Source organism: Haliotis rufescens, unplaced genomic scaffold (genome assembly GCF_023055435.1).
Source record: "Haliotis rufescens isolate VD_foot unplaced genomic scaffold, xgHalRufe1.0.p SCAF_6, whole genome shotgun sequence".
Classification (NCBI taxonomy): domain Eukaryota; kingdom Metazoa; phylum Mollusca; class Gastropoda; order Lepetellida; family Haliotidae; genus Haliotis; species Haliotis rufescens.
Genome location: NW_025964334.1, coordinates 47,248,362 through 47,267,461, shown reverse-complemented (window position 1 = coordinate 47,267,461; position 19,100 = coordinate 47,248,362). Strand labels below are relative to the sequence as shown.

General features: G+C 42.0%; 1 protein-coding gene across 1 annotated transcript in view; it reads right to left on the bottom strand.

The window, feature by feature from the left end:
* The window catches only part of LOC124142965, a 32,865-nt gene extending 19,082 nt beyond the window's left edge, over nt 1–13,783 (bottom strand). The window contains exons 1-4 of the mRNA XM_048386428.1: nt 13,412–13,783; nt 11,652–11,712; nt 4,462–4,630; nt 229–329 (exon numbers count right to left, since the gene is read on the bottom strand). Coding sequence (XP_048242385.1) covers nt 229–329; nt 4,462–4,630; nt 11,652–11,712; nt 13,412–13,414 — 334 coding nt within the window. The 5' untranslated portion in view covers nt 13,415–13,783. The remainder of the gene's footprint in view (nt 1–228; nt 330–4,461; nt 4,631–11,651; nt 11,713–13,411) is intronic.
* Nucleotides 13,784–19,100: the final 5,317 nt, after the last annotated feature.

The following is a 19,100-nucleotide window of genomic DNA, read 5'->3' as shown; positions in this document are numbered from 1 at the left end:
ACCCGGGTACGATTCCCGACATGGGTACAATGTGCGAAGCCCATTTCTGGTGTCCCCCGCCGTGATATTGCTGGAATATTGCTAAAAGCGGCGAAAACCATACTCACTCACTCATCCCATGGTACATTGTGTGGAGCCTCTTCTTAGTGCCTCACCTTGATACTGATGGAATATTGCCCAAAGCGGAGTTAAACTCATCGCACTGACTAACTGACACTAAACACTTACACATGAGTCGGACGAGGCTGAACTCGGCGTTAGGGTGATCCGCCAGATAGCTAAACCCGATACACAAGACGCCATCCTTGCTGGGCTCGAACCGATTCTTCCTGGAAACAGAGAGTTGGTAATGTGAATACAAGCCCCAGAACCATGCACGGGAGAAACCTGGTCCAACAACATACCAGACTGTTAGATCTGAATTAATATATTCTATGTATTTGTCATATTCGTGTTAACAGGAAAAGGAGTCGACTTGAAGACAAAGCGTTCATTTTACGCCGAAAACCAGGAAGCCCATTATGTTCAGGTGATATAACTAACATATTGTGTAAACCAGCTTTAAACCAAACTGACTCACTCATTGGGGGTCGACTTTACAAGAATAAGGTAATCCGAACGCTGTACTTTGATCATGACAATGTACACGCAGAGCTACAGATAAGCTGCGTATTTGAGTAAAATACCCAAAAAAAACTATTCAAAACCCAATTACTTCAAATTAACTTGCGTACAGAAACGCATGCATTAAATGGAAAACACAAATGTTTGAAAAGAGCACGCGTAAATATCCAAAAAGCATGCGTACAAAGGAGCTAATTTCCGAAACACAATTACCAGCTAATTTACTTTCCGAGTCAAGCCTATATTCAGAACCGTTTAATAACATCTAAAACATTATTTCATTTTTTTTTTAAATCGCAAATGCTTACTCATTTTGGCCAATAGAGTGATGAATAGATGACAGAGAACATATTGGTTACCCAATGAAAAATGTAATAACCCAAATAAAATAGAAATCTTCGAGTAACAACTAAATTGCTCAAAAAGTTATCTGGAGCTCTGTGCACGCGTTTGTCGGATGTCTACTGTTCTCTTTGTTTATTCCTGTACAGAGTTGCGTCCCTTAGGCGTGCCAAAAACAAATGGTTCGAACACCAACTTCGCCCTGATTAAGCTGCTTCGTGGGTTGCTCCACAGTGGTAGACGTCTAAGACCTGCATTACTTCCGGTTTCCCTCCACATGAAGCTGAAACGCCGTGATACAACTAATAGACTGTTCAAAGTAGCGTTCAAATCAAACTCACTCACTCACTCTTTGTTCACGCGACCCGTAAAAATTCGGGTTAGAATAGGTCTTCAGCAACCCATGCTTGCCGTAAAAGGCGACGATGCTTGTCGTAAGAGGCAACTAACGGGATCGGGTGGTCAGGCTCGCTGACTTGGTTGATACAAGTCATCGATCCCAATTGCGTGGATCGTTGCTCATGACATTAATCAGTGGATTGTCTGGTCCAGACTCGATTATTTACAGACCGCCGTCATATAGCTGGAATATTGCTGAGTGCGGCGTTAAACAACAAACCAGCCAATCTTTGTTCACGCTGTTATTATTTTCCCTTGCTGGATATAAAATTAATTTATCAAAAATAATATATATCAAGAGGCAAATATCTATATTGTTACCGAGAGTAATAGATTCTCTAAAAAATCATCACCAACAACAATTACAAAAGGAGGGCTGAGTGTTTGTGAGATCGATACTGTGACAAAGCGAGTGTCCCGATGCTCTGTACTGACTACAGGAAAAACGGGTCGGCGTGTGCTTGTATAACTACAGATGAAATCACTTCCACTCAGACGCTGTCTTGAGCATCACAACGTCCTGATGACCATCGAACCAGAAAAAAACGTGTAATTGTCACACTAGTTAACATACGGTCACGAGTCTTTACCAATTATTCTTTAACTTTTTTTATCTTTCGAGTGTTAAGTAGGCGGCAAATCCACGGACATTCATATCCTTAACCAGTTCGTTTACAAGGTTTTATAAATCGTGAACTCAATTCCATTAGACTGACATTTAGTCCAAGAAATAAATTTATCTTATTTAAAAATTTATATCTGCAAAACAAAAGAATCCAAATTGAGCCTAGAAAAATTCTTAATTTCAGAGTGAGGCAATCTAGACTTGCCAAATCATTATAGACTTGAGGTGAGGTGAGGTGAAATGGGGTTTAACGTCGTGTCCAAGATTATTGCACTTATATAGCGACGTGCATGTACGTGTGTGTGTGTGTGTGTTTGTTGCTGCTTGTACTAGTCCAGATTGATGTCGATTTATAGTGCTAGCACACTGAGATACCATACCGCAGTTTAACATGAATACCCCACTCAGACACAGTATACTGACTCCGAGCCGACCAGTCCTTGTGTAAGCCCCTTAATGCCGAGCGCCAGACAGGGTAACAACAAGTACCATCTTTCGCGGCCGGGGATCGAACCCCAGACCTTCCGCTCTCCGGGCGGACGCTCTATCACTAGACCACGGAGGCGGTCTATAGACTTGAGATGCACTTCTTTTTTAATTTCTTCTCTAGGACCTTCGGGGACACACTACAAATCAAGTTACCTTTTATCATACAGGATGCCATACATTTTTGTTGGTTTGTCTGTTTGTTTGTTGTTTAACCCCGCACTCAGCAATATTCCAGCTATACAACGGCGGTCTGTAAACAATCGAGTCTGAACCAGACAATCCAGTGATTGTGGATGCCATATACTCTATATAGGTGAGGTGATTATTTTGCGACGTACATGCACGTGTGTGTGTGTCTCTGTGTGTGTGCGTGCGTGTGTCTGTGTGTGTATGTGTGACTGTCTGTGTGTGCGTGTGTGTGTGTGTGTTTGTGCGTGCGTTGCGTGCGTGCGTGCGTGCGTGCGTGCGTGTGTGTTTGTGTGTGTGTGTGTGTGTGGCTGCTTGTACTAGTCCGGACTGATGCCGACTTATAGTGCAAGCCCACTGAGATACCATGCTGCGGTTTAACATGAATACCCCACTCAGACACAGTATACTGACTCCGAGCCGACCAGGAATCTATATACCTGGCAGTATCCACAATTAATTATAACAGCCGCCAGGTATAAGAGGATTGGGTTAAGTAGTCACAATCCGATTCCAGCGAAGGGTGGATATGTCCAAGTGCTTATCAAGTATTTCGTTATATCCCTTGTTGAAAGAGTAACAATTAAAAACAAGAAAAAATAGCAAATAAGATCTTGTTTAATTATTGGTTTACGGAAATGAAATTCAGGCATTCTGTGTACCAATTATTTTTTCTTGGCATCCAATTTAAAAAACATTTGAGTCACATCAGTACACAGCTGGTTCAAGTAAATTAGATTTTCACATAGAGTGTATGACCATCCGTGCTCATAAGATTAGGGCTAAGTATTCTATTGATTTTGCAAGACAAAAAATAAATTTCAACACTGGCATCCGCGTACCAGATAAACATGACATGGCATCAAACTCGCACTGTGGCATCCGGTCTACACTTAACAGGGCTCTGCCTCCGGCGTACCAAGGGGACTGGCACCCCCATTTGTCGGTTGGGTGAAACAGAAAAAAATGAAACGAAAGAAGCAATAATATAATGACACCAAAGGTTGAGGATAGGCTATATGTATCAACTGGTTGATTTTAGAGTAAGCGAGCTGGGTTAAACGCCGCTTTGAACAGTATTCCAGTTATATCACATAGTGTCTTGCAGCTTAATGTGCGAGGAAAGTGATTCAGGTCTCAGATGTTAACCACTTTTGTAAAACCCACGATCACGGGTATGGTGCTGACAAACCTGGCAGAATAATCGGGGCGAACAGCGTTTCGAACCCACAATCATAGGTTTCTGGCGTGCCCAAGGGACATAACTCGAACGACTGGGTCACCCGTGTCCACTCTTCATTTTAGAGTTGTTTTTTCAGGAACTGTGTTATTCATCTTGAGTTATATTTTCTCTTTTTCACTCATTTTTCGTCATATTTCTTCAGATCTGTATTTCGACATGTATTTGGTCCTTGTGAGCCTAGTCCAAACATATCCACAGAATTTCATAATGATATTCACAACTTGAATAATTCGTGAGGGAAAACGAACTTTTATCATAATTCGTAAGGATATATGACAATCAAAAACAAAGGTGTGTCATATCCGTTTCTGGCTGAAAATGAACCTCGTGTATATTTTCACTTATTGTATGACTGCGTTGTCATGGATAGGATGAGCACGTGCCAGCTCGCCGGATTGACGAAGGCGTGTCGATTTCACTGCCAGATGCACCATGCACGTGTTTGAAGTCATTCACAAGGCCGCCGTGGATCTAACGGAAAGCACGTCGTTAATGAAACAACAAATATTTATGGAGGAGGGTCGAAGTGCCCCGTTCGTGTGTGTGGACCTACCTCATTAAGTAAATATTCCCTCTGCTCTCGACGCACTTATAACGGATCCTGTGGTTCCTGTCCGCGTGGAACTGAACAGCTGATCGACGAATCCGAATAAATGTGTTTCGATTCTGTCCTTGAAAGTACCATTTGTCCCTCAGTCGATGCTTGAACTCGCACCGACCAGCTGCAGAAACACAAATTTCATGAAGTAACACATTACATGTTATCGTGACTTGTGTTGTAAGCGAAACCCCGTTAATCCGGACTATACCGTTCCCGCTACAATAGGCCGGGTTAACAACTGTCTGGGTTAATAAAACATTGGTCCATATATGATTCAAGGGATAGACCCGCTTGTAATTGTCTGGGGCATGGTGTTTCCGGATTAACGGAGTTCAACTGTAGCTGTTGTACGTCCTGGTTACAAGTATAACACCTACATCATGGCCTCTAATTACCGTGCCTAGATCAGACAAACCGGTTGGTTGATTGGTTTGTCGTTTAACGCCGCACTCAGCAAAATTCCAGCTACATGACGGCAGTCTGTAAATAATCGAGTCTGGGCCAGACAATCCAGTGCTTAATATCATGAGCATCGATCCACGCAATGACAAACCGGGGATCGATAGTATAAGCATTGGACCGCGCCGTCGGAGTACGAAAATAAAAACTGCGGCGCAAAAGAATGTATACAATTAAAAACTGGATTTGACCAAACAATTTAACGTTTTCGAAACAAATGTTACCAAAACACTGCAAACTTTCGGTACAAAACACAACTTTGATACCCGTATCAAATAAATCACCATCTCGAATAACTTTTTTTTTTTTCGTTTCATTTTTAGCCACTCGCAATCATGGGTATTCTTTCTTTTGCCAGACAGTTGGTTGGTTGGTTGGTTGGTTTGTTGTTTTGCGCCGCGCTCAGCAATATTTCAGCTATATGACGGCGGTCTTTAAATAATCGAGTCTGCACTAGAAAATCCAGTGATTGATATCATGAGCATCGATCCACGCAATTGGGCTCGATGACATGCATCAACCAAGTCAGCGATCCTGACCACCCGTTCCCGTTAGTCGCCTCTTACAAGCATAGTCGCCTTCTTTACGGCAAGCATGGGTTGCTGATGACGTATTCTACCTCGGATCTTCACGGGTGACAGTTTATCAGATCAGACAGATTAAGCAGTACAATGCAGCCCATGCTGACATCCAATACTCATTTCAGTAACCAAGTACGTAGTTTCTGCATTAGCTCAGCCCACCGAAGACGCGGATCGTTACCTGGCATCGGCGATATGAACGTGGGTGGAATACTGCTGAGGGACCGACAATTTGATATGGTGGGAGGGGACTGGGATTTTTAATTGAATAATTTGTTCTTTAGCTCTGACACACAAAATATCGTTAATTGGACGTGTTGATCGAATGTTGTTTAATGCCGCAGTCAGCAATATTAAAACAACATTAAATAATCGGGGTCACGGGTGGCCCAGTCGTCTAAGGCGCCATGATTCGCTGTGCATAGTTGCGTCCATTGGGTACGCCAGAAACCTATGATTGTGGGTTCGAATCCCGGTTCGCCCCGATTATGTTTCTAGGTTCCTCAGCACCATTCCTGTGCTCGTGGGTTTCACCGAAGTGATAAACGTCTGAGACTTGCGTCACTTCGGGCTTTGGATTTACCGCCGCTTTGAACAGTATTCCAGTTATACCACGGCTCGTCAGCTTACTGTGGGAGGAAAGCCCGGAGTTATGCAGGTCTCAGACGTTTACTCCTAGAAACATAATCGGGATACGAATTGAAGCGCCTTAGACGAATGGGTTTACACAAAATGGTTTCATCTCGTTAAGCCGAATGCCAGGGTTGTGACATCCCATTTATGTATTTTTGCTGGAAAATTGCTAAGTGCGGCTTAGAACCATACTCAATTGGTAATTCGGATGATTTATCTGTATAGTATTAACGGTAGTGTCCGGAATAACGGGGGTTCGTTTATGTATGATCCATTATACTCGTATATAATTATTTAATGTCTCCCTTGACAACGATCAGACGCTCTACTCCTTTGAGATATTCGGCCTTGTAGCTAATTAATACCACTCGTTAGGTGCCGTCAGACATTTAATCACGGTAAATTCCAAAGACACATTGATAGTAAGGCTTTTTTTCAACGTATCTTTTTAATTAACGTGAGTTGGAATTCCAGATTCGTCTCGATTATGGTCCCACGTTAATCCGCATTACCCATATACTGGTGGGGTTCGCCTAAGTGGGGTTCGCCGAAGTGGGGTTCGCCGAAGTGGGGTTCGTCTTAGACCATCTTCCCGAGGCAAGGGAGTTATCTCACTATCAAAGTCCAGTTTTTACCCTTGCCTAACTAGGCTGGAATTATGGAGTTATATTTTGGCTGGATTAACGAGTCTATGCATAAGCCAATCAAAATATGATATATATGATATCTATAGAATACTGAACGAGCTCTCGTGTAATACCAATTTTATGAGACGACTGAATAGTTCTGGTATCTGACTCGCGAAAATCAGATACCACAACTATTCACGAGGTTTTTTTATTACTTGCCATTTATAACGTTTTTAGAATTATACTGTTGGGTGTGAATAGGCTGACACCTACACGATCAATGGCATAATCCAGTTGAGTTTAACAGAATAATACTTCAAACACGTCAAAAGTTGAAACGTATGAAGTTAATATCATACAACGGTCCACCTGAATTCAGGCGTCCGTTCCACAAAGTTATCGTAGCGCTAAGGTCATCCCAACGCACATACTTTAACATAGACTCACGACTGTCGTTGCTCTACAGTACGATCGCCTTGTGGAACGGGGACCTGCACCTCAAAGTTTAGAATCACGTCACAATACCCGAAGACGTCATTTGTGGAATTTGCTGACTTGGTTCATGCATGTCATCGTATCCCAATTGCGTGAATCGATACTCATGATGTCAGTCACTGGATTGTCTGGTCGAGACTCAATTGTTTACAGACCGACGTCATATAGCTGGAATATTGCTGAGTTCGGCGTTAAACAACAAACAAACAAACTAAGCATACATCATATCCATTGAATATTTAACAGTTGTTGTATAACCAATCGCTTGGACCCATCTAATCATACAGCTTTGATCACCGTATGCCCTGATTCGTCAAAACAGGGATGCTAGATTAATGTTATAGATTCTCTGGTCAAAATGAGAGAGAGAAAAATCGACTTCGAGGTGGTCATCGTTTTGTCTTTCAAACTGTTTTTCGATTCCGTACTGGAATTCTTACTGAAAGCTTACCTTCGATGATATAAAGCATACATATTTGGAGATAGATGTAAGAGTTAAAGACAGGTATATTTATAGTTGCCAATACATTTCATAATTTGTGATCAACCTTAGATTACGGAAAGCGCTGCAGACTCTACAGCGCAGATTGGTAGACGTTCCTGACGATGTCAATCCTGATGACATTGCACAGATGATAAAAATGATGAAATAATCAATTAAGTGTACACACGCCTCTATTAATGACGAATTTTTTATAGCTTTATTGTAAAATGTCAACATATTTTTAACAACGTTTTACCATAGCACACTTGTTTTCAAAGTCTTGCACTACTCTTTGACGCTTTTCATTCATGGGAATATATTAAGATTATAAGGATGAATGTAAGTTTAGTTTTCTTGATAACCAAGGACTCAAAGGAGATATTTCGAAAATGTTTTAGATCCTTATGGAGCTTTAATGGCCCCTGTATTACACTTTATATAGCTAGAAGTCTACTTATCGACTTACCTCTGTACGAAACTCGATAAGTGTTGAAACAGGGTCTCAATTAGTATCGGAATTGGCTACGAAATAAAAGAATTAAAAAAGGCCGGATCAAGCAACTGTCGTTGGTTTTTTCAGTTTTCTCTGAAGTGGTATTGCAATGAGCGACTGCTTTCATTTTGATTTATCTCCGAGCGTTGGCAAAGAAATGAGGAATGGGGCCCATGATAGATACGTCTAGAGCTATTAGGTAAACCTGCCTTCAAGTAAAATACAAGGCGTTCGTCACCGGAGTTCTGAATTCTTCATCACCCTGAAATATGTGAAAACAATTATCTTGTTGTATGTGAAGGCTTTGTGCGCGGGTTAGGGTGACCTCCATTACCTGGCATGCACCGGGGCAACGGCAAATCCTATTGTATCTCAATGTCTTCAACATGTTGTGAGAAGAGTTCGGCTGTTTAGGCACGTGCGTGCTGAGATCAAGCTGTATATAATTACTTTGAAACGCATCTATACCGATATAATGAAACAGATTGAATTTATTTTCCTTGAAACGTTTTCTTTCAACAATTATCTGGCAAGGAAAACGTGAAAAATATGTCACCATTATCTTATGATTCACTGTAGCCACGTGTCTGATAAAACGTTCCTTTGCTTCTCTGCAGCCACGTGTCTGATCATACGATCATTTGCTTCGCTGCAGCCACGTGTCTGATCAAACGTTCCTTCGTTTCTCTGCAGCCACGTGTCTGATCAAACGTTCCTTCGTTTCACTGCAGCCACGTGTCTGATCAAACGTGCCTTCGTTTCTCTGCAGCCACGTGTCTGATCAAACGTTCCTTCGTTTCTCTGCAGCCACGTGTCTGTTCATACGATCATTTGCATCGCTGCAGCCACGTGTCTGATCAAACGTTCCTTTGTTTCACTGTAGCCACGTGTCTGATCGAACGGTCCTTTGTTTCGCTGCAGCCACGTGTCTGATAAAACATTCCATTGCTTCACTATAGCCACGTGTCTGATAAAACGTTCGTTTGCTTCACTGCAGCCACGTGTCTGATCATACGATCCTTTGCTTCGCTGCAGCCACGTGTCTGATCAAACGGTCCTCTGTTTCACTTCAGCCACGTGTCTGATAATAGGATCCTTTGATTCGCTGCAGCAACGTGTCTGATCAAACGATCCTTTGTTTCACTGCAGCCACGTGTCTGATCGAACGGTCCTTTGTTTCGCTGCAGCCTGGTGTCTGATGAAACGTTCCTTTGCTTCACTATAGCCACATGTCTGATAAAACGATCCTTTGCTTCGCTGCAGCCACGTGTCTGATTACACGATCCTTTGCTTCACTGCAACTGAAGCCACGTGTCTGATCATACGATCCTTTGCTTCACTTCAGCCACGTGTCTGATCATACGATCCTTTGCTTCACTGCAGCCACGTATTTGATCATACGATCCTTTGCTTCGCTGCAGCCACGTGTGTGATCAAACGGTCCTTTGTTTCACTGTAGCCACGTGTCTGATAAAACGTTCCTTTGTTTCACTGCAGCCACGTGTCTGATAAAACGTTCCTTCGCTTCATTTGATCAAACGTTCCTTCGCGTGTCTGTTCAAACGTTCCTTTGCTTCACTGTAGCCAGGTGTCTGATCAAACTGTTTTCTCTACACAGTAGCCACGTGTTTGATACAATACTACCTCTCTACAAAGTAGTCAAATGTTTAACCATACACTCCCTCTCTACACAGTAGCCACGTGTTTGATACGATACGCCTTCTCTACACAGTAGCCAAATGTTTGATCATACAGTCCTTGACGAGTTTGATACGATGCTCCTTCTTTAGAGAGTGAGTAAGTGAGTATGGTTTTACGCCGCTTTTAGCAATAGTCCAGCAATATCACGGCGGGGGACACCAGAAATGGGCTTCACACATTGTACCCATGTCGGGAATCGAACCCAGGTCTTCGGCGTGACGAGCGAATGCTTTAACCACTAGGCTACCCGACCGCCCCTCCTTCTCTAGAAGTGAAATGTTTGATCATAGTGTCTTTGACGTGTTTGATACGATGCTCCCATCTCTAGTAGTGAAATGTTTGATCAAGCCCTCCTCCTGACCACATCATCCACAGTTGATCCGATCGTATTTCTCTGTCCACAATGGCTACAATTTGCAAAGTAAGCACCATGTCATATGTGAGCCAATTCTTTTCTGCAGGAGTTCTGTAGGCATTGGTCCGTCACGCCGTAACCCGGGTTCGATTCCAATATTAGTATTAATATGAGGCCCCTGTTGCTTCCTGTATACATCCAAATTGTGCTACCTTGTATAAACACCAATCCTATTATTACTGCGCGGATCACTTTTTAAATTTCTTATAATGTGCAGCTCTTTGCAGACGGATTTTACGCATAATCAGCTATTACGAGCACGATTCTTATTTCTGGGGAGGCTAATCACTACTATTGCATTATTGTGAGTAACAAGCTTCGAATATAACCAACGGATATGGCGGCCTCTTGGATTTCCTTCCAGACGGACCTTATCTCATGGATTCTTACCCGCAGCCTTCAGGCGTAATTGTGATCAAAACTGAGATGAAACCTCTATAAGCTGGTTGATTAATAACATACCTTTGTATCTGTTTAATTCCTCAATAATCCATCTAAATCTAAATCATTGAGTCTGGACAAGACAATCCAGTGATTGACAGCATGAGCATCGATCCTTGCAATAGGGATAGGATGACATGCAACCAACCAAGTCAGCGAGCTTGACCACTCAAGCATCTAGTGGCCTCTTGCGACAAGCATAGGTTGCTGGGGACCTATATTCTTACCCGGAATCCATACGGCTATGTACTTCATGAGAATATAGTTGTTAACTAGGTGATAATCATCTGTGTGACGAAGACATTGGAATGTACACCGTCACGTCTCCACAATTGTAATAAGGGAGTTAATCATCTATATCATGTCATTAACTACATATCCAACTTCTAAATGCCCTCAAATATACATTGTAAAAAATGTGTTTAGAATGGAAACAGCAACAAGACATTTTTAGGAATTCCTTAACGGTATGTTAAATCTAAACACGTTTATGGTCTAAACTAATGAAATGAGCTGTCCTCTGACAGCCTAAACACAACATCCCCATAGTCTTAAAATGTTTACTCATCATCATCATCATCATCATCACCATCACCATCACCATCATCATCATTACATCATCACATCATCATCATCCTTATCCTCCTCATCATCATCAAAATACGAATGATCAATATATTCAAACCTTTCAACTCATACGTAGCTGTTTCTTATGTAGCAAGGATATCAGCTGTGATATAATGGAATGGCATTTCACATTCATTTTCATCTCCTAGGAATGATAAAAAGTACGAAATTGTAAATTACAAACCTGTTTCTGAAATGATGAATAATATAAGGCACGTACACACGCTCAGAGAAGTCTGCATAATCTGAAACATCACAACACATCAATGGTCGGTGTGTATCGAAACTGATCCACGGCAGTCACTCAACACCTCACATCTGAGGCCTTTCAACACAAACTGCCGGAAACTATTCATCTCCATAATGGAGGTTTAGGAATAAGTCGCACATCGATAATAAGAGTGTCGCAAAAAATGATCAAAAATATGGATTAAAAGTGGAACGTTTTCTATTAATATTTCTTTGATTTTAGTAATGAAAGGAAGTGTTTTAAGATTGTATACTCGGGGGAAGTTGGGAGACAAAATGTCGGACAGTGATGCTAAAAGAATATTCCCAGATCAAGAGACAAAATGTGTTGCATGCCATAGAAATTCCGCGCATTACTCGCTCTTCGGGGAGGTGGGCGAGGTGCGATATCAATTAGAGCAACTCGAACGGTCAGTTTCTTTGGCATTGATTGCATTGTGAAGGACGTGCATTCAAAATAACCTTTTGTTCTTCGACTGGTGAATGTCTGTCGGGCATAGATGAGGAATTTGACCATCTCTCCGACGTTTATCAAATCCGGTCGACAGTTGAGGTTGGACATAAGTCGTTGTTGTTGAATGGTTCAAATATCGTATTGTCAGACGCCATGTTTCGATACTATCGGTATGACTTAAAGAGTATATAAACAAGTAATGGTACTTCTTATGGTCTTTTTCCTTCTAATTAATAATTTTCATGCTTTAAAAAATATATTTTAATGAGCTAGGCACAAAATCGTTGTGTTGATTCATGCGGGTATTGAGGTAGCTTAGTTGTTAAAGCGTTCGTTCGTCATCCCGAAGAGCCGCGTTCGATCCCCACAAAAGTACATTGTGGAAAACAACTGTTATATTGCATGAACACTGCATTAAGCTTCAACCAGCAGACTCACAGAGCGCACAGTGTAATGTCACACAATATCTGACGTGGAGAAATTAGATAAGGCGAACTATTACTACCTTGTTAGAACATCTGGGGATGGGAGTTTAACAGGTATAAACAATATTTTCTTTCAAATTTGGATAAACAGAGGTATGCGTACAGTAAACATGTCAATATTGATAAAGTAACGGTACCCCATAACCCCGCACGAGGTACATCTACTTCATACGTGCAGGTGTGTTTACAAACGATAGTGTAACAAGAATATAATTAATTAGACACAGAGAAATTGTTTCAACCGAAATATCATACCTTTTCACCACCATGGAACCATGCTGCTATGGAATTGTCCTGCGACATCAGCCAGAAACGGGAATGCTGGATGTCGCCAAGGACAGGCAGATACTTGCAGTGTCCCTAACCATGACTAACAATGCTCTGTCCCCTTTGGCTAAATTCGTTTTTTGCGATAATGACATTTCATGAAATCACGTCTTATATGTTGCAACTTTTCCCATAGAAGGTATTTTTTTGTGCAAAGTCTCCGCATAAACAAGTTGGACCCTACGACAGACATACTAACGAAAACATGTTGATTCCAATTCGATGAATACAAATGTTAACATTCAAATGTGACAACTATACATGTTATCAATTATAATACCTAATGCCAGTTAGAATATTAAATTCTAAACATAAAGTACAGTTGATACCAATAAAAAATGAATTGCATTTACATTAAGAGATAAATGCATTTTGTCGGTTATTTATGTGCGTGTTTAGAAGTTTAATTCTAGGAGTAATATTACCTACCATTGTGAATATATCCTTGCCGTAACTGTCTTTAGCATCCCATCACTGACGCGAAGACACAAACTCTCTTGTTTATATCGATAACTGGATCTCCTTCTTCAAGCCAGGGCATTTTAGAATCACTTCCGCACATCCCAAGTGCTAGCAGAGAATGGCCAATTATAGCATTGGAAGCTAATTACTTCCCCTGCTTATAAGGGACTTTCACAATCTAATCAGCATGTTCAATCCATCGTGCGCGGATCCGAGAAGTGAACGGATTGCTCTACAGAAAAACATACAGCGCTCAACTATCGGCACTCCGAGACACAGCCCGGCCGAGATTCACCGAGGTCCTCTGAATGCACTTTACCGGATTCGCATGCTCAACAAGTGAAGAAGGGCCTTAATATGAAAGGCTCTATCATTATGGTAATTGAGTCAATTACATCTTCGACCTCTTCTGACCTTGTCGATTGCGTTTCTGGTTTAGCTATTCACAGCTGAATAATACTCTCTGAATTGAAAGAGATCTATCTGAGGAGATCGGAGATTAAAAGTGGGCGATGTGAGGAGATTCAAATGGTTCCGAGTTAAAATGGTTAGAAGACAAAGGATCGTAAATTAGCAAGTACGACTAACATGTTTGTCGATTACGTGATGCAAACAGCAAGAGGCATGAATCGCACAACCGCCCAGACAAAACTTCTTCTCGACGTTTTAGTGCATTTAGAAGATTCGTGTCATTTAAAGAAGCGTTTATGTCCCTTTTAATGATTTAAGAGTACATTACGGTGAAAGATTTGCGTCGGGAGTATTCGGGTCAAACGTTGACAGTAGGAGGATCAACGGAGATATTCTTCTTTTCTCGATCAATGGTTCTGTAAAGGAAATGTACGGGCTGTCTGTACCAGAGTTCTCAACAGGGATTTCATCATTCACTTCAACATTGCTTTTTAAACATGTTACCATTGCAATGTGCACGTACAATCAGATTGATCTGTTTTCAACAAAAACACCGCGGCAATTTCCGGAAATGAACTTCAGACAAAGACACCATTTCTACCGTCGAACATGTTTCTTTACTCGGCGAATAAGGGCATTGATATCTAAATTTGGGTATTTTGATATTTGAAATACCATGTTCGTTTTTCTAATTCATTGTGAATAGTAACCTGTTTTCTCAGCTACTCGGCTGTGGAAGACGGATTACGTGATTGAAAGAGGAGCTGCAATATGACAGGTTTTATCTTGTAATCTACTATGATTGAAAATTGAAAAGTATGTCGTATTTTTCAGATATTGGATGCAATGCTATATTTCAAAAGTGCCGTTACGAATCGAAAGAAGCGCCCGTGCAATCTCAAAGCAATTAACCTAGTTCGAATATAGCAGCAGAACTCGTGGCTTATCTCCAGAAAGTATCGAGAATGAAGGTTGCGGTTTATTATAAAGAATTCAGTGGGTTAGGGTGCCTCGTCAGTATACTGAAACTGCTATCTATATGACGCGTGGCAAAGAATTCTTCTACGTGCTCCACGCCGTTTGTTTGAGTCCAGGATTAAATACATCCTGAGTATCAGAGCATATGGCAGGGGGCACTGACATTAGTGGGTTGGGTTTAACATGTCTTATTCAGTTACATCACGGTGACGCATTGTAATAGGAGCAAGGCCAAAGTGACACTGGACGTTTTCTGTTTTGGTACTTCAATGGTGTTGACCGATAATGGAAAGTAATCTAGGCGAATCTTGAATTCGTACCCAGAAACAGCGGATCCTGGCAAGGCTAAGGGGCGTTACTCCGTATAGCAGCTATCGGCACCGCTGACCACTAGGCAACTGTCTTATCACCACCACCCACCACCCCACCACCCCACCTCTCTCTACTTACCCTTTTTCTTTCTCTCCCTTAGTATCACTCTCTCCCTTCTCATTCTCTCTCTTCTCTTGCACCCTCTCTCTCCGACTCTCTCTCCCTCTCTTTCTCTCTCTCTCTCCTTACCTTCATTCTCTCTCCTCGTGCTATCTCACCCACTTTCTTTCTCTCCCTTCTCATTCTCACTCTCCCTTCTTTTTCTCCTTTCTCATTCTCTCTCTTCTCTTACACCCCCCCCCCCCCCCCCCCCCTCTCTCTCTCTCTCTCTCTGTGCAGTGTTTTATTGGCTATGTCTGACGGCACGTGTCGAGTATGTTCAGTTAGACGTCGGCATGGCTGCCTAGTCTCAATTTTCTAAATCACATCATCATCCCCGTTCTCCACCGTAGGGAAATATATCTCCGTCTGTATGGAGCCGACTTTCAGATGACAGGATCATGTGCGTTTGGGGGGAAGGGTATTTTCTAACTGGGCGTAGGAATATCTGCGGCATGACCGATTGCGAGGTCCCAGCTGGCGTGTTGGAGATATCGGGATTATATCTCCGCCGATATATTGAACATTTCATTGCTATCTTTTTGAATCGATGACAGTTTATACCGCACTTGTCAGAAGGTATCACTTTCCTCGTATTGTTATCTCCCTTTGATGGGCACTTTTATGGCTTTGAGATTGATTTTTCTGGTTGTCGATTTTATTCATATTCATCATCGATTGGTCGAACTCTTCCAGAGTCGATGGGGGCTTCAGCGAACGAAAGATAGGCTTCTCACCTTCCCTCACAGTAAATCAAACTGCAAACGTAACAAGTATACGTTTTAGTCAAAAGATAACTTATAGCATTGTATGTTAAGCTTTGTCAAAACAGGAACGATTCTTTTCACAGCTTCATTTAAAGCTGAATCAACACTGACATTTAGTCCCACAAATATTGTTGTGTTTATTTTTAAATTTTGTCTCTACAAATTAAGATCTTGACTTGCCAAATTATTCTAGACTTGATTTGGATTCGTTTTTTGTTTTGTTTTACGTCAAATAGTGCCCCCATTGATCTAATACGCATGCAACTGTTTCATCGCTTAAGTAAATTTACTTAGTCTATTCACACAGAACAGAGTTGGTCAAAATATTATTTTCACAGAGACAAATTTCCTCATTATGTCAATTAACCACAAGGCCACCGTCAAACCTGACAGGAAACAAAACTCACGTGGGTATTTGTGTTTTACCTCCAAGTAGAATATTGTAGCTGGGTTTCGTGCATCCAGTGACATATGAACCCAAAACTTTTTGGCATAAGATGTTCCGTCATTTCATCACAACCGAATCAAACACATTCTTGTCCATTCGAATACTATAACACCATTCACTGGGAACATGGCATCGACTGGGAGATAGTCTTTTCATGAGCTGCAAGCTCTTCACATATATGTGTATAGCAGACACCGTGCTATATTTAAGACATAACAACAAGTGGGAGTTGTTTATCGTACAATAATACACTGCAGGGAGTATAAACCATGAGGGGCGCAGCCTCGAGTGGTTTTTTCTCCCTGCAGTGTTGTATTGTACGATAAACAACGACCACCCACGAGTCGTGTATTTCTTATTGAGATATCAACATTATGTACAGTCTCTTTAAGGATGTTGATAAAATGTACAAGTTTTAAAAATATTTACCTAAATTTTAATAATGATGACTGCCTGGATAGACTCCGACCTCGAAAATGTCGGACAAGTCCATTATACGAACAGGTGGGTTAAGTTTGATATTTCCCGCATACTCTCACAATCCTCACGTTGATCATCCGTCGTTCGGCAACTGCGTGTATCTGCGCAGCCCAGCTACATCTATGGGGAACAACTTACTTGATACATACCTTTCAAAAATAACGATGTCCGATGTATGTTTCATCAATTTGCGAGCGCATATTCGAACCTCCAGAAATGTGTATCGTGATATAAACCACGCTTCGTTCTTCATTGTTCTTTGCGATTTATCGCGTAGCTCTCTTATATTTGACACGAATATATCCTTTCCATGTTGATATATTGAATTAAACTGGAACCACTACAGCCTACCGGCCAAGGTAACTCATATAATACTCGCCGTGTTTTAACGCCTTGTGCTCACAGTAAACGTGCAAATGCTTGAGTGACCCAGTCGTCTAAGGCGCCGCAATTCGCTGTGCAGAGTTGCGTCCCTTGGGCATGCCTGGTGTAATGGGTTTCACCAAAGAAGTAAACATCTGAGACGTGCATGACATAGGACTTTCCTCTAACACCAAACTGACACGCTGTGATATAACTGGCCTCCTGTTTAAAGCGGCATTAAACCAAACACTCTCACACACGCGCTCATGCTTTCGTGAGTCAATACGTTGCGTACCTTAGCTGTGCCAGGATCCGCTGATCACGGATTCTAATCCCAGATTATTCAACACCCGTGCTGATTAGCGTCTTCGACCAGCGTCTGAGGGCTGACACTGACGACGTGAGGAACCTGGGTTAGAAAAGGTCCCCGGGATCCTGTGCTTGTCGTAACACTAAAGGGACCGTGTGGTCAGACTCGGTGACTTGGTTGATTGCGCGTCGCTTCGTACCCCGGCAGTGTGGACCGTTGCTCACAATGTCAATCACTGGATGATCTGGTCCAGACGTTAGAAGCTACTAAATGGATCTGGTGGTCGGGTTCGGTGACTTTGTTGACACAACGTGTCATGGTACCCCGACGGTGTGGACCTCGTCACACACATGACCATCACCTGCTTGACCATTCGTGACCAACTCGTGTTATTCCGGGACAAGCCGAATAGCGACTCGTGCCCCTCTCGTGGCCATTTTTGCGACCGGGTTCTGTCTTAGCGCAAACGGGCATACCTTAAACAATTGTCAACTCCTTGCGTCATGGTTCACACATTTTCCCCATATATTATATATATTTTAGATGCAATTTAAAACACATCGGGACGTGCGGAATTATACAGTATGATTTAACCCATTTAACTGTGTCTTTGGAATATTTTTAGACGCAAGACATATGTAAAATCAAAAATTATTTTGAGGGATTTTTTTATGAAGAACTTGAAATCATTCGTGCATTCTGATTGGTTTGTCTTTTTTTTGCACATAACATTCATCGACAGGGGGACGAGTTTTCTTGCAGGTTACGGAAAGAGGCGGGTGGTGGCGAATGCTGCTTTACTATATTCTAATCAGTGAGTATGGTTTTACGTCGCTTTTAACAATATTCCAGCAACGCCACGGTGGGAGAAACAAAAAATAGTCTTCACACATTGTACCCATGTCGGTAATCGAACCGGTGTCTTCGGCTTTGACCACTAGGCTACCCGACCGCCCCATTATACATACCCGTAGGAATTTCATGTAAGACTAAAGGCCCCTAACAATCTATATGCTTGTCGTAAGAGGCGCCTAAATAAACCGAGTGGTCAAGCTCGGTGACTTGGTTGGCTGCATGTCATCGTATCCCTATTGCAAGGATTGATGCTCACAATGACAATCACTGGATGGTCTGGTCCAGATTCGGTTTTCTACAGGCCGCAGTCATACTGCTGAAATAAAAATGACATGACCGAAACAGTGTTCAAAGCGACGTTAAACGTACTCACTCACACTCACTGTTAGGTCTACAAATTACAAACAGTGATGTTTTTAACAATGACATTGGAAAACCTATTGCCTTATAGGTGTCAACCTCTAGATGTCCGACAGTCACAGAGAAGAGTACAAAAGAAGAAACATCCAATTGGAAACAACTTTTTGTGTGCACTTCGCCATGGCCCCCCTCCGACGTTGTTTAGAACTAGTC